At 36.1% G+C, this 13,181-nt stretch overlaps 1 protein-coding gene across 5 annotated transcripts in view; it reads right to left on the bottom strand.

The window, feature by feature from the left end:
* ADGRB3 (adhesion G protein-coupled receptor B3) overlaps positions 1–13,181 on the bottom strand; it is a 489,817-nt gene that overhangs the window by 29,457 nt on the left and 447,179 nt on the right. For 4 of the 5 annotated variants that reach the window (XM_076332999.1, XM_076333002.1, XM_076333001.1 and 1 more), the window contains exons 22-25: positions 10,075–10,141; positions 7,803–7,888; positions 4,238–4,336; positions 3,732–3,903 (exon numbers count right to left, since the gene is read on the bottom strand). In XM_076332999.1, the coding sequence (XP_076189114.1) occupies positions 3,732–3,903; positions 4,238–4,336; positions 7,803–7,888; positions 10,075–10,141 (424 nt within the window). The remainder of the gene's footprint in view (positions 1–3,731; positions 3,904–4,237; positions 4,337–7,802; positions 7,889–10,074; positions 10,142–13,181) is intronic. The other variant, XM_076333003.1, reaches the window with a different exon arrangement.

Here is a 13,181-nt window from a genome sequence, read left to right as displayed (position 1 = left end):
GCTGCCCTCTTCTTTGTTTGAATTTTATGGTGATATATTCCACCCCATATTTTTTTTCCTGACAGTCAGAATTATTGTTTTGCCTCTGCTGGCATGCTATAAATATTAGCTCAACCCTATAGGCTATAACTGAGATGGCTTTGTAGCTGTCATCAAGAGTGACAAATATGTTGGCAGGGTTTCCCTGACAGGCACTGGCAGAGCAAAATGCTTTTGCAGACAACAGAAAGTAACAGACTATTCTTTCAACTGGGAGGTACCCCGTGCAATGCAAAGACTGCATTGCACACTGTGCATGGTGGCCACTATCTTGGCTTCTACTCACCTAAGGGTCTCAGAGTTAGAAAGCCAGACTTTCTAGAGACAGATTGAAACATAACTTACTGGAGTTATGTCTCTTTCTGTGTAGGAACTTGCTGCAGTAAAGAATTATGTCTTTGCTGCTGCAAACCGGTCCATATAAGTGCAGACAATACACATTTTTGAAACAAAAATTGTTTCAAGTGCATCAACTTTTGCTTCTTTGCTGTTCTTTAAGAACTTTCTATTCATTTTCTTTTCCCATATGAAAAAAATTACCTTAATCAGTTCCTCAAGTGTTTTGCACAGTTTAAAATTTAAATCTGGAGGACTAAAGAAGATTCAATGTGTTCTGTCAAACAGAGTTCAAACAGCACTATGCCTAGTCTTTGTCTTCCACCACCACCACTATCATCATCTTGGCTGGAGATAATCTACTGATTAGTGAATAAGTTGTGTCTGTACATTTAATTCTGTAAAGTTGTTGTGACTGAAGGTAAAACTCCTTCCCCTTTTTGATAAGGGACGACATTATCAAACCTAGGTGCTTTTTGGGCCTCGTTGAGAAATCTTCTTATGAGGTCATTTTTTAAAATACCATGTAGATAGATTGATTAGCTGTTTTATCAAATACCTTTCTTCTAGAATTTCAGTGTTAGGACCTGGAGGTGTAACTGCCAAGACTGGCTTGCGGAAACAACTCCTTTAAGTTGTTAAATGAAGTAATGATTCTTTGCAGTTAGATATGTATATGTGATTTGCTAAAAGAGCAGCGAATAAAATAAACCATAACTAGCTGATTGCCTACACACAAACAATTAAGATTCTAAATTCCTGTATAAACATCTTTATAAGCAGATATTTTTGCATAGTTCTTGCACTAGAACCAGTGACTTAAAAGTGGTTCAAGTCAAGGAACCCTACAAATTTGAAAACTGAGTTTACTTATAGAAAAGGCTAATTCTACCTCTGTCACCACAGTCCTACCTGTGAGTAGGGTCAGACAAGAACGTTTCCATGAGATGTTCAGCAATATTGAAGCTTTCCCTGGGAATGAAGGATTTGCAACAAATAGCTGTCATTAGAGTAGGGAACCTGTCTTGAATTCAAGGCTTGGGGCATTGTGGGAAGATGCCTGTTCAATTTCATCTTAAGCAGTCAAAATGTTTTTTTTCCCACATAAACTCCTGCATTACTGCACTGAGGCAGGCTTTAATGTCTGATTTTTTTTTTTATTTTATACAGTGCTATGCTATGTTACTTTTAGAATTTCTCATGGATTTTGTTCTGTTTTTTGACAAAATCTATGACTGATAACCAGGTATGTGTTGCAACCTCTCTGCATCCTCACAAAGGACACGAGGAAATGGAATTAGGACATGAGGAAATTGAATGAAGCTGCATCAGGAGAAGTTCAGACTGGACATTAGGAAAAGGTTCTCCACCGAGAGGGTGGTCGGTCACTGGAACAGACTCCCCAGGGAAGTGGTCACGGCACCAGGCCTGTCAGAGTTCAAGGAGCGTCTGGACAACTCTTAGTCATACGATTTAAGTTTAGGTAGTCCTGCGAGGAGCAGGGAGTTGGACTTGATGATCCTTATGGGTCCCTTCCAACTTGAGATATTCTGTGATTCTATGAAAGATAATGTTGTTTATACCGCTTTGTTTTTGAAGGTTTCGTCTGCAACTTTGAGCTAAAGATATATATTTTAAAATAAAAATAGTTCCTCAGGACAGTGAGTGGGAGGTGGTATGCCCTTTCCAAACTAATTAATATATCCCAATGGAAATACAAATTTCATAGACAGGAAAGCCAGTATGGAACTGCCATTCTTTCTACTGAAGAATTTAAGTAAAAATAGTTGCAGTGTCTTACCATTTTACTAAAAGAATATGTGAAATGATAGCTTTCAGTTCTACAGATGAGAATACCCTCTTTCACAGATGTAAATCATATGGGGAAAGAAAATGCTGTAGAAAATAAGGGGATAGCAAGACACTTCTACATAAAATAGATTTGTCTTGAGTATTATCTTTTATTCTGCACATATTTTTATCCTGAACAAAAAAAAAAAAAGAAAAAAGAAAAGGCATTAAAGGAGGTAAGCCCCTTCCACTATGAAAGCTGATAAACTAAGAAAAACAAAAGTTCATAGCGTCTAACAGCTTGAATAAAGTGGGGTGGAGTCAGCACAATGGAAGATGCTATTTTCTGCAAGATATTGATAAGCTTTTTCCTTAAAAATTGGAAACTTAGTTCTTTGATAAGATAATCACGTATGCATAGTGTGTAGGATAGTGATATAAAGTTCATGCAAAGTGATACACTACTGAAAGGTTGAAATAAATTATGTCACTCATAATTCTTTTTCATGAATACAGTGAGTTTCAATGTTTAAAGGGTGTGAATGTCGGAAAGGGAAACCACTGTGTGATTCCTCACTCAGCGTTGACAATTAACCTTTCCTGAAACATCTTCCTGGTTTTTTTTGGTCCTGAAGTGCTTTTCAATAACTCTTACCAATCACAAGGAACCATGCTAGACAGTGTAATTTGGTTTATTGGTGTGGTAAATATCCTGAAGTTGATAAATGCCTAACGCATAGGTATGCCAGTGGACCAGGTTACTGCTCTCCCGTCTGGCTCCACCTACTCATTTTTGATAGATGGTCCCACTACCACAGATCTGCCAGCAAAGCTGTTGTGTTACTGCTCTCAAAAGTATCTATCTCAATAAAAATGTACGGTTAGTTGGCAGGTTTGAGAAGCTGTCACCAGAGCCAGGTTAAAGGGCACTTGTGTGATAGCTTTGACATCAGTTTTCAGTGGTGATGAATTCTGCAGTGGGTGACACCGAGCTGTGAAGGACAGGCCAGGGGTACTAGCTTTTCATTGCTGTTCTCAAAGCATTCATCTATCTTCATCCTCACCGTCCCCATAACTTAAGTATGTTACCTTAAGTATGTACCTGAGTGTGTAGAACTGAAAGGGTAGATTGTCACCAACATAACACCTCATCTCCTTATGTCCTCTTTCAGGGACAGTATAAGCAGAAACCATTTTGTGTTTGAATCAGTTTTAGAGACTGTAAAAATCTATAGCTTTTGGTCTTCAGGAAAAGGGCATTCATGTAAGTATTACCCTATACTCACAATACTGGGAAAGCCTAACACTTAAAAATAAACTGAACTTGGGAATGATTAAAAGCCAGATTTAATTAAGTGGGTACAGTTCTATACTGAAACTGACATTCTGCACCTGGAATTAATTGATCTTCCCCCTCTCTCTTTCACTTGTTCCTCTACATCTCACCATAAAATTCTTGTTCTATGAAATATATTTCTGCAGAGCAAGCTGTATATAACATTAAAGAGCAGTTGAGAGATTAACAGGAGCACAGCCCTTTAGAAAACTGGGAAGCCATTCCTCACCTCCCTTCGGAGAATACAATGGACCATGACAATAACAAAGCCTTGTAATGAATCAAATACTGCAAAAAGTATCTGAAATAATATTGATCTTTTGTCTGTCATGGCCAGAACTGCAGACATCCAAGTCAGGGCCAGAAGTGGCAACACCACACAGGAACTCCAAAGGGATGCCCTATTGAAAGAAAGAGAAAAGCAGCACTGTAATATGGTAAAAAAAAAAAGATTAAAAGTTCACTATTAAAATAAAACATATTTAAGGATGGCACTTTATCAAGTTAACTTGAAAATCACAGACAAGAATGTAACAGTGTCGGTACTTTATGATCTAAAGAATATCCTGTATTCAGTTAATAAATATAGTTGTAATTTTTTTTGTTGTTAAAAAGTATTTAAACGTGCTCAGCACTCTATACAGTGTTAGCAAACACAGTTGTCATCATCAAACTATTGTCTCACATGCACTGTATAAGATTTGTAACAAGAAGATGTAAATGATCAGGACTAACATGGCATTACTGGCGGTGGTGGCTGACAAAGCTGTTGTTGAAACTACTCCACACTTGGCACATTTGAGCGTCAAACCGCTATGAGGCTCACTCATCTGACTGCAAACAAACAGAACACCCACAAAAAGAACAAAATATTGAATTGTCACCAAAAAACGTTGCTACTGAAATTTAGCTTTTAAATATGACGTCATGCAGAAAAAGTAAGTAGACTTATTCAGGATGAATGCTCTATGTTGTTGCAAAACTGTACTTTGTACTTTACGCTATTGTTAGCTTTAAATGTTAATGCTATGGGGCTTCATTTCATGCAGACTCTGTTTGTTCTACTTAAGCTAAAAAAGGCCCCAAATGTCCAGTGATCAAAACTGCTCAGTACACTGAAGTAAACATAAGCACGTGCTAGGATAGACACACAAAGTGAAATCCCTCTATTCAGACCTGTTAAAACACTGTTGTATCCAAACTTGCCTGAGAAAGCCTATAGGACACATAAAGGAGGACTATGAAGTATGTACAATTATAGGGAAAGAAACCTGCAAAACGTATTCAAGCATCAAATCAGTACGGGCGTTCTGTATAGTCAGATTTGTACTAGTGATCTGAATGGCCCACTAACATCTGAAGTGGTTTTATTCATGCCATATGAAGGTCTGAATACAGGGCTTGAAATGTATGGAATCTGATGAAATAAATATCAGTTGGTACTAAAAAAAGGGTGACTTGTTTTGCATTTTAATAAAACACAGTACACAAGCATTAAGCTCAAAGCATTTTGTATGGACAATTGTACCTCGGCACCTGTCAGAAGAGTTAAAGTGCAAAACCTGGAATTTAAATTTTCTTTTACATACAGCATGCATTCAACTTCCTGAGTTGACCAAATAAAGACTTTTGCTATTCCTTCTCTTTCTGCTATCAGAACCAGGAATAACCATAGCTGACTGAGATGCGACAGGAAGGGTGCTTTACCTATTCCCAGCTGGAAAGTGGTCAACATGGTGAAGATAGGTAACACTTCAGTTTTTTTCCCAGTTATTTCAACCAACGGAACTCCTTTTTATTGCCAAACTCATCATTCACAAGATTTTTAACATACTGCCCAAAACAACATTGAACTCCAGTGTTTCAATTTTGATAAACCAAATGATGACTTTCCATAAAAAAGTGCAGTATATTTTCCATAAAAAAGTGCAATATATTTTCCATAAAAATGCATTTTTTTTCCGTAAAAAAACAGTGAGAACCATGACCTTGTATAAGGTGAAAAGTGAAAAGAACTCAGTGAATCCACATCAGTTTACACCAATTAAAGATCTACATTAATGAATGAACTAGAAAAATGCCTTGGGTAAGCTTAACCTAAGCTTGGGAAAATACTTTCCATCTTTGCTTGGCAATACTTCAACATTATCAGACTGGATTATTCTCTTTACCTCTATAGATTTGTGCTGGATCTTGCAAATAATAGAACTTGATGTGTATATAGACCAAATATAATCTTTCTGGCTGGGCATATATGCGTGCTACCCCTTATGCCAGGAAAAAGATTGCTATCCATCAAGAGACTTGTTGATTCTCCATATGCTTATTAAGGTGGAAAAAACCCATATGGAGTTAGTATATTTTGCTCCATTCACTGCTTTAAATCCTACATAAATGATTTCTACAGCTGAACTTTTGACTGAACTTTTGACAGGCATAGGCCCAGTGTTTGCCAGAAAGGATGAAGTTGCCTTCCTGAGCATGGCTGGCAAGAGATATTTGAGAAATGAGTGACAATCCCCTTTCTACTGGAGGTCAAATGCTGCACCAATTTCTATGCCCCAAAGAATAACTCAAGACTCTTCATCTGCCAAGCAGTATCAAGGAATGCTGTCGCCAAGCCGCCATCTCATACTATCACAAAAGTTAAGACTGTTTCTCGATCAGGGCATCTACGTGCTTTCCCAGAATAGCTGGATTGTTTCTGACAGAATAATTTCTAGTTCTTTATCCATTTACTTTAAAATAGAAATACCTCTTTACTAAGTTGCACACTGTTAGAAAGCAAGTTATTTGTTTCATCAGGAAAGTATATTATAAGCAAATAGATTTCTGTAGCCGACAATTGAGTAGCTGAAAAAAACCCCCGATGCAGTTAAATCTAAGCTTGGATATCCTTAGAAAATGTACAAAGCCAAACCCATGGCTGCTCCAACTCCTTAAATCACTGCAATTAGAGCAGATGTGAATTTGAATTGGTGATTACTAAGTTACTACTACTCTTGAAATAATTTGTGTAGTTTTATAATATTCTAGATTTCATCAGTGTTATTACACAGTTAAGAATGTTGATGGAGCAATGTAGACAAAAGTAAGGTTAAGAAATTAATACTTTCTAATGAAAAAAAGCGGAAAAGAGAAGAAACAAAATGAAAGCTTTTGGTATACATTTGTCAGAATAATGGCGAAAGAGCTGAAAACCAGAAAGATTTAATTGAATTAATATTAAATGCAAATCATACCAGCTGAAGTATTTATCATAAATTTGCTCATCTAACCAATGAATTGAACTTATTAAGAATGCTACTGTTAGTGAAATGGTAAAATAATTCAAAGTGACGCTGTAATAAATTTACCCATAGCAGTAATACACAGTAAAATAAAGATATCATTGCTTATCATTGCTAGAAATGCAGATATTGGTGGTGTTAACTACAAGCTGGCCCAAAAGACAATACTAGAACATGTGACTGTAAAAAATGATTATGCAAAGTTTAAATATACTTTCATAAGTGTTAAGAAGGTGATGATGCACTTGTGAAATATTTTTCTTCAATACGGAATGAATCTAGGTTTGCTGCTGCAGTACTTCAAACCATTGTCATCCACTGAAAAACAGTTTCTGATACCACCACTGTCACAATCCTTTCTTCTAATGATAACAAACAGAATTTGAATGTAAATGCAAGTAAAAAATCAATAACACGGAATTTCCATTTACCTTTTTTCTTCTTTTGCTTTTAAAACATGATTTTACTTTGAAATTCTGCTACACTAATTTAGAACATACATCTATGTAGATATGGATGTACGAACAAAGGCAAATTCTTCACATAGAATGGCAGAACAGCATTGACCTCAGTAAGGGATATATTGCTGTAAAATATATTTTATAACAGCTTACACAAATGAGTAACATTTCCCACCATAGTAATTAAAGTTGACAGCTAGAGAAAAATAATCGGTTCCTTCAGTAAACACAGTTCATAAAACTGTTTTCCTAACTGCAACAACTTTACATGTGTGACATTCTTGTGAAACCTCCACTCAGATTTGTTTAATCCTCATTATTATTAACTTAATACTGTTGTACTTGTGTTTTATTATGTTTGGTTTGTTTAGTTGCATTCCCTTAGTGTAATGCAACAGCAGCTTTTAAGATGAATGGAATCTGTTAGACACACTGTTACACTGATATAAAAGTTCAAAGCACAGTCAAAAGCATTTTTGGTGAATATCTGTAATTGAAAATTGGTGATACAATTTTAATATGTTTTAAAATAACCCAATTGTTGCTTACCCCGCTCTGTGTTTGAGCTTTTTATCTAGGATTCCATCTCTGGAAACAAGTTTATTAAATACCAAAATGCCAATCACCATGTTGACCTGCCAAACAGAAAACAAACAGTTGATCTTTCAGTGCCTGAAAGAAATTACTTTATCCCATTACTTTAGAAAAAGGCTCTTACAGACCTGCAAAATGCCTCCTGTTACATTTCTGAGTATTCCATCAGCAGTTGTGTAACACTGTCCCTGAGCACACCAAAAGTCTGTATTCTCAAATGGATAACACATACGCACACTGCAACAGGCTTATTTTTGAATCTTGAATTATGCCTGGTATCGTTATATACGTACATTTCTGCTGGCCAGAAACTTGAGTAATATAGCTTTAATATTTCCTCAGTTTTAATTGCAACGATATATCCTATTCCAGGAAAACCACTGCATTTGAGTTGTGCGCACAGGGAAGAGCTAGTCAGAGCACACGATGACCGTAACCGTGTTCCTTTTTAAGCATTTACGGCCCATGTGGGTGTTCCCATTTATGCAGAACCAGCCTGTGGTTTTCCATATCCTCCTGCACATTAGTCATTGTCTACGTCATTCACCAAAATGCCAGTCCTGAGCCTTGTTTGACTGCAGTTTCCTTTTTTTTGTGGGCCAGATGGATGCCTGGGGTAAGTCTGTTTAGCTCCATTAAAGTAAATGGTGTAAATGATCACATACATGGGTTGAAAACCTAATCTAAAAAAAAAATTCAAGTGTTTCAGCAGTCAGACTTTGGCACTCAATGGACATACTAATGGCATTTAATGGACAACTTAATGACTGTTATTATCCATTTGTATTATTGAACTGAACTCTATGAACCTGTCTCTGCATGGCCTGCAAAGAGTTAATACCAAGTTTTGAATCTATTAAATAAATGTTCCTTATTTTTTTTTATTAGAAAAGGGTAATCCTTTTTTCCTTTCAAACAGATTTTTCAAGACCTGTGCCAAAATACCTAATTGTTGCCTGTCTGGCCTGCCAACTCTTTTCCAGCTTTTCTTATTATCACTTTATTTTCAACATTTACATTTTTCAGCTGATGTTATATAATTCTTTTGCTTCGTACACTTAGGCTTAAGTGGCTGCATGGAACAGCTCCTTCCACAGCTACTAGCTAATGGAAGGGCAAACTGCAACTGTGAACTTCAAACGTCTCTGAACAAAGCTTGCCAATTACACAGAGAACATACAGTTCCATGTGAAAATTATGACTGCCTTTTTGTGAACATCCTTGGCTCCTCTATCATGACAGGGACTGAGAATTGTACAAAAGGATCCTGGCTTGACTCCAGCAATGATGAGACAAACTCTATGGGAGTAGTAAACATCCATTTCAGGGAAATCTATGTAGCTAAATGGCTGTATCTTTGATGACTACTAAGACCGATTCCCTTTTGCAAGGGAAAATCAGAAATAACCGGTGTTGATACAGCTATCCTAATATAAAATTGGTGGAGTGGAAAGAAGAATTAGATTCAAAATCTGTAAGGGAAAAATACTAAAAAAATTATTGTAAAAAATCCATACAGACTGCAGAGCAGATGACTGATAGCCGATGGCACGTGTAGGGTGCAATTCATCTTAGCCTAAAGTAGACACCTGAAATAATACTGATGGTTTGAGCCCTAAAAGTGTGTGTTTTTCTTTACTGACAATGAAATATGGCTGGGATAACTAGCTTAAATGCAGAAATCTACATTGCAGATGTCTACAATTAGGCAAAGTGAATCTTACACCTAAATGCATTTCCAGAGATGTGGAAGATTAATACACAAATGAGTAACGTTTCCCAGCTATGATGATTTTTTTCTTTGCCTTCAAAAGCAGTAGCCATGGAGAACTTGCTGGCTGGTTCCACTCCTCCTGTTGCTTTTGCTGGCACGGCAATACACTGCCAAGTAGCACTCTGTCAAGACCGTCACTGAACTTCACAAGGCAGTGACAATTGTGTAGATGCTACTGATAATAACTCAGTGATGCCTGTAACAAGTTTTCTGTGCTACTAATCAGTACATTATTCTTTCACAGCTTACTGTGTAAACATGGAGATATAACTGGTATGAAGAAGTGGCACAATTAAATGAGTCATGCATTCAAAATACTGAAGGTATGTTAAACAATACTGAGCTCAGTATTTACAGCAAAATGTAATGCTACTGTATAGCTAAGCTTTTATAATTTAAATAGCACATTCCATCATTTTGTATGAAAATACTGGAAATTATATTAATGTTTACCAAGACAACAGCAGCTGCAGGTCCAACGAAAGCATAAAGTAGCCCTCCTTCAAGAGACAGCCAACAGCTGGAAAGAACATTAGAGAAGAACTAACACAAATTAAAAATAAGAATAATGCATTGCCAAGAAAGCATTAATAATTACTACAGCATGAGATTCTTCTGGTGTATGTTCAATCCTACATATAGAGATTCATATGCACACACAAAAAAGAATTACTTTGCTGATATGATGATATAGAGAGTGAAAGTTATTTCCATTACCAATTGTTAATGTTTCAAAAGTTTTAATGTGAATTATACATATACTGAAATGCTTAAAATTTATTAAGAGCACAATAGAAAATAAGTTTGCAAATCTTTATTAAATCTCCTCTAACCATGAACAGGACTTGCCAGGTAGGTATCTAGAAACATTTCCAGCTTACAATGTCTGACAGTTCTATACTTAAAGCAATAAAAGGTCAAGTACCTGTAACGTAGAACTTCAGAAAAAACAGGTTTCTACGTATCTTCTCTTATGTCATTTAGTAATTGCTATTAGAACTAGGTCTTACAGACAATATTGCCATTAAAGAAGAATCATATGTGATCTAACTGTTCTGTATTCTCTGGAATATTTTGCAAACAATTTAAATGTATATTTTAAAGCATCTGAAAACTGTATTTTCTGGTGAGCTACTAATCTTGCAGTTTGTCATACTGCATCAGGGCTTTCACTGAAAACCATCAGATTTCCAAACACAGAGCGCTTACAGAATCAAATTCTAAATATTTGATACACCATGATGTAAAGCTTTCCATATCTGCAAAAGATCAGGAGCTTCACACACTGAAGTAAATGCAGCTGTGCTATTTTCCCAGTGATTACACATTCAAAGAACTGCATGTTTATTTGAATGCATGATCACACCTACATATACGAAAACTCAACTATACGCATTAAAATAATTTACTTGGATCTCACATCCAGAAACATTCACATCAGAACCATACACATCATCTTTATTTTCCAGTACTGTTTTTTTACTTTTGAAAAACAAGTAAATTAAATGGAAGCACATCATAATACTAATGGTCTGTTACGGCTGGAATTCTAACTGCAAAGAATAGAAGTGTTTCCCGTTGCAATGGAGCCATGTGAAATCTGTCATATGAACGCAACTGCATCAGTGTGCTAAATTCTGGAATGATAAATTGATGCAAATACTTCATATCTGCCTCACTGTTAAAAAGGTAATACATGTCAGGCTATTCTACATCTTACCTCAAAAAACAATTACAACAATAATGTTCAATTTAGTTTTGTAATGTCAAAGAAAAATGCTTTCAAAATTTTCTGCAATTTTTCTTGCTATTTTTCCAAAAGCTAGGTTATTTATTGTGAGAGACTGAGAACATGGGCTTCTGAGAGGGGGGAATTTATTCACAGTGCATTTCCCTGCCAGTATGAACTTTTAAACTTAGTGAAGAACTCTGTGTAACTAAGACATGTAATTAAAATTTTCATGTTTATTGGGAGATAGAAACATCAGTTCATAAAAATAGTTTATGTATTGTATTTAAAACATAATTTCAGTTACCTGTGCTGAAAAAAAAGTCAACAAGTTTTTTTTTTAAATAAAAAGAAAACAGTTTCTACCACAAAAATCTTTAAGACCAAGGGAGAATTTTTCTCTCCCTTTCCCATGCCCTCAAGTAAAAAGGCTGTTCAAAAGAGTGACTTCCATTTAGAGGCAGAGCTGGAAAAAAATGTAGAGGTTGTCCTCTTTTCTTTACACAATCTGAAGTTTCAAGAATCTGAATTTTCAACAATGTGTGATGTGATTATTGCAATGTATTCAATATCTGTCAGTTGATTACTCTGAAATGCACTTTGCCCCAATCTTTTTCTGTTGAAGACTTTCTGAAGACAGATTCTCAGGTGCCTTCTTACACCGTAAGGCAATTTTTGTCAATTTTTTACTATTTTTTCCTTCTTCTCTTCTTTTTCTTTGCTCTGATAGCTTTTTTCTATGCTTTATAGTTGTTTTTATTTTGTTCTCCTGTTCTGTCTTCTTTCTCCCCGATCCCCACATAGCAGAAAACCATATAAATTAATTAGTAATAAGAGCATCCACTGGTGGTTTTATGGAACCATGTTACATGGTCATGAAATTCTGCTGAGTGATGAAGTATCTGTAGACTTGTTCGTATGTTCTGTACATTTTGTGAGTTGTTTGATGCTCTCCAGGAGAATGGTTCCTTCTCTTAGGAGAGCATGACTATGACAGCATTTTAATTTTTGCTGATATAAAAAATTCCTGGAAGTTATCTGCACTGCTCATTAGTATATGTGTGTAAACATGAGTAGGTCACACAGGTCTATTAACTATAACTAGTAGTGGTGGTGCTTTCATAGCTCTGATCGTCTCAAGAGAGGTAGCAACAATATTTATTAGACTCACAGAAATAGCTGGAACAAACAATCAAGCTTTCAGACACACAAATCTTTTTCAGATATCCTGAAATATCTGAAAACTTGTCACTGTGATTTTTATTATTTTTAGGAAACCCCTTCAGCTTCTGTATCTATATCAGTACAAGTGTCTGTGTGAAATATTTTTCATATGTAGTTTTAAATGTACAGTAATATAATTGTCTAATAATTAGGACTGAAAGAAAAAAATAGAAATCAGAGACTGTTGATCACAGGATTGGTTCGAGTGTGAACAATTCAAGCCACCCCCATCAGTCATATACTGTATGAAACTGAGATCTACTTCAAAGATCCTTGGGCCTTCTCCCTTTCCATCAATCTCTTCATGTGTGGGACTATGAGACTGGAATCAATTCCTTCATTTTCACTCTTAATTTTCTCCATTTGAAACCATCGTTTTCAAAAATAGCATCTTACAGACCAGGAATAGTTTGCAACAGGACGCATTTCTGATGGCAGCATGTGTGTAATTGATTGCAGCCAAACAGGCCAAATATAGTGTAAGCAGTTAAAAAGCTTACACAAGTGCTTTAGTTATGGGAGGAGGAGCAGGACAGGAGCTCTGCTTTTACACCACCCAACAGTTGTTATGGGACACAATTCTTTGCTGGCTTCTAGAGTGGGACAG

The sequence above is a fragment of the Aptenodytes patagonicus genome, chromosome 3 (genome assembly GCF_965638725.1).
Source record: "Aptenodytes patagonicus chromosome 3, bAptPat1.pri.cur, whole genome shotgun sequence".
NCBI classification, from domain to species: domain Eukaryota; kingdom Metazoa; phylum Chordata; class Aves; order Sphenisciformes; family Spheniscidae; genus Aptenodytes; species Aptenodytes patagonicus.
The sequence above is the reverse complement of the archived record's forward strand: the minus strand, read 5'-3'. Positions and strand labels throughout refer to the sequence as shown.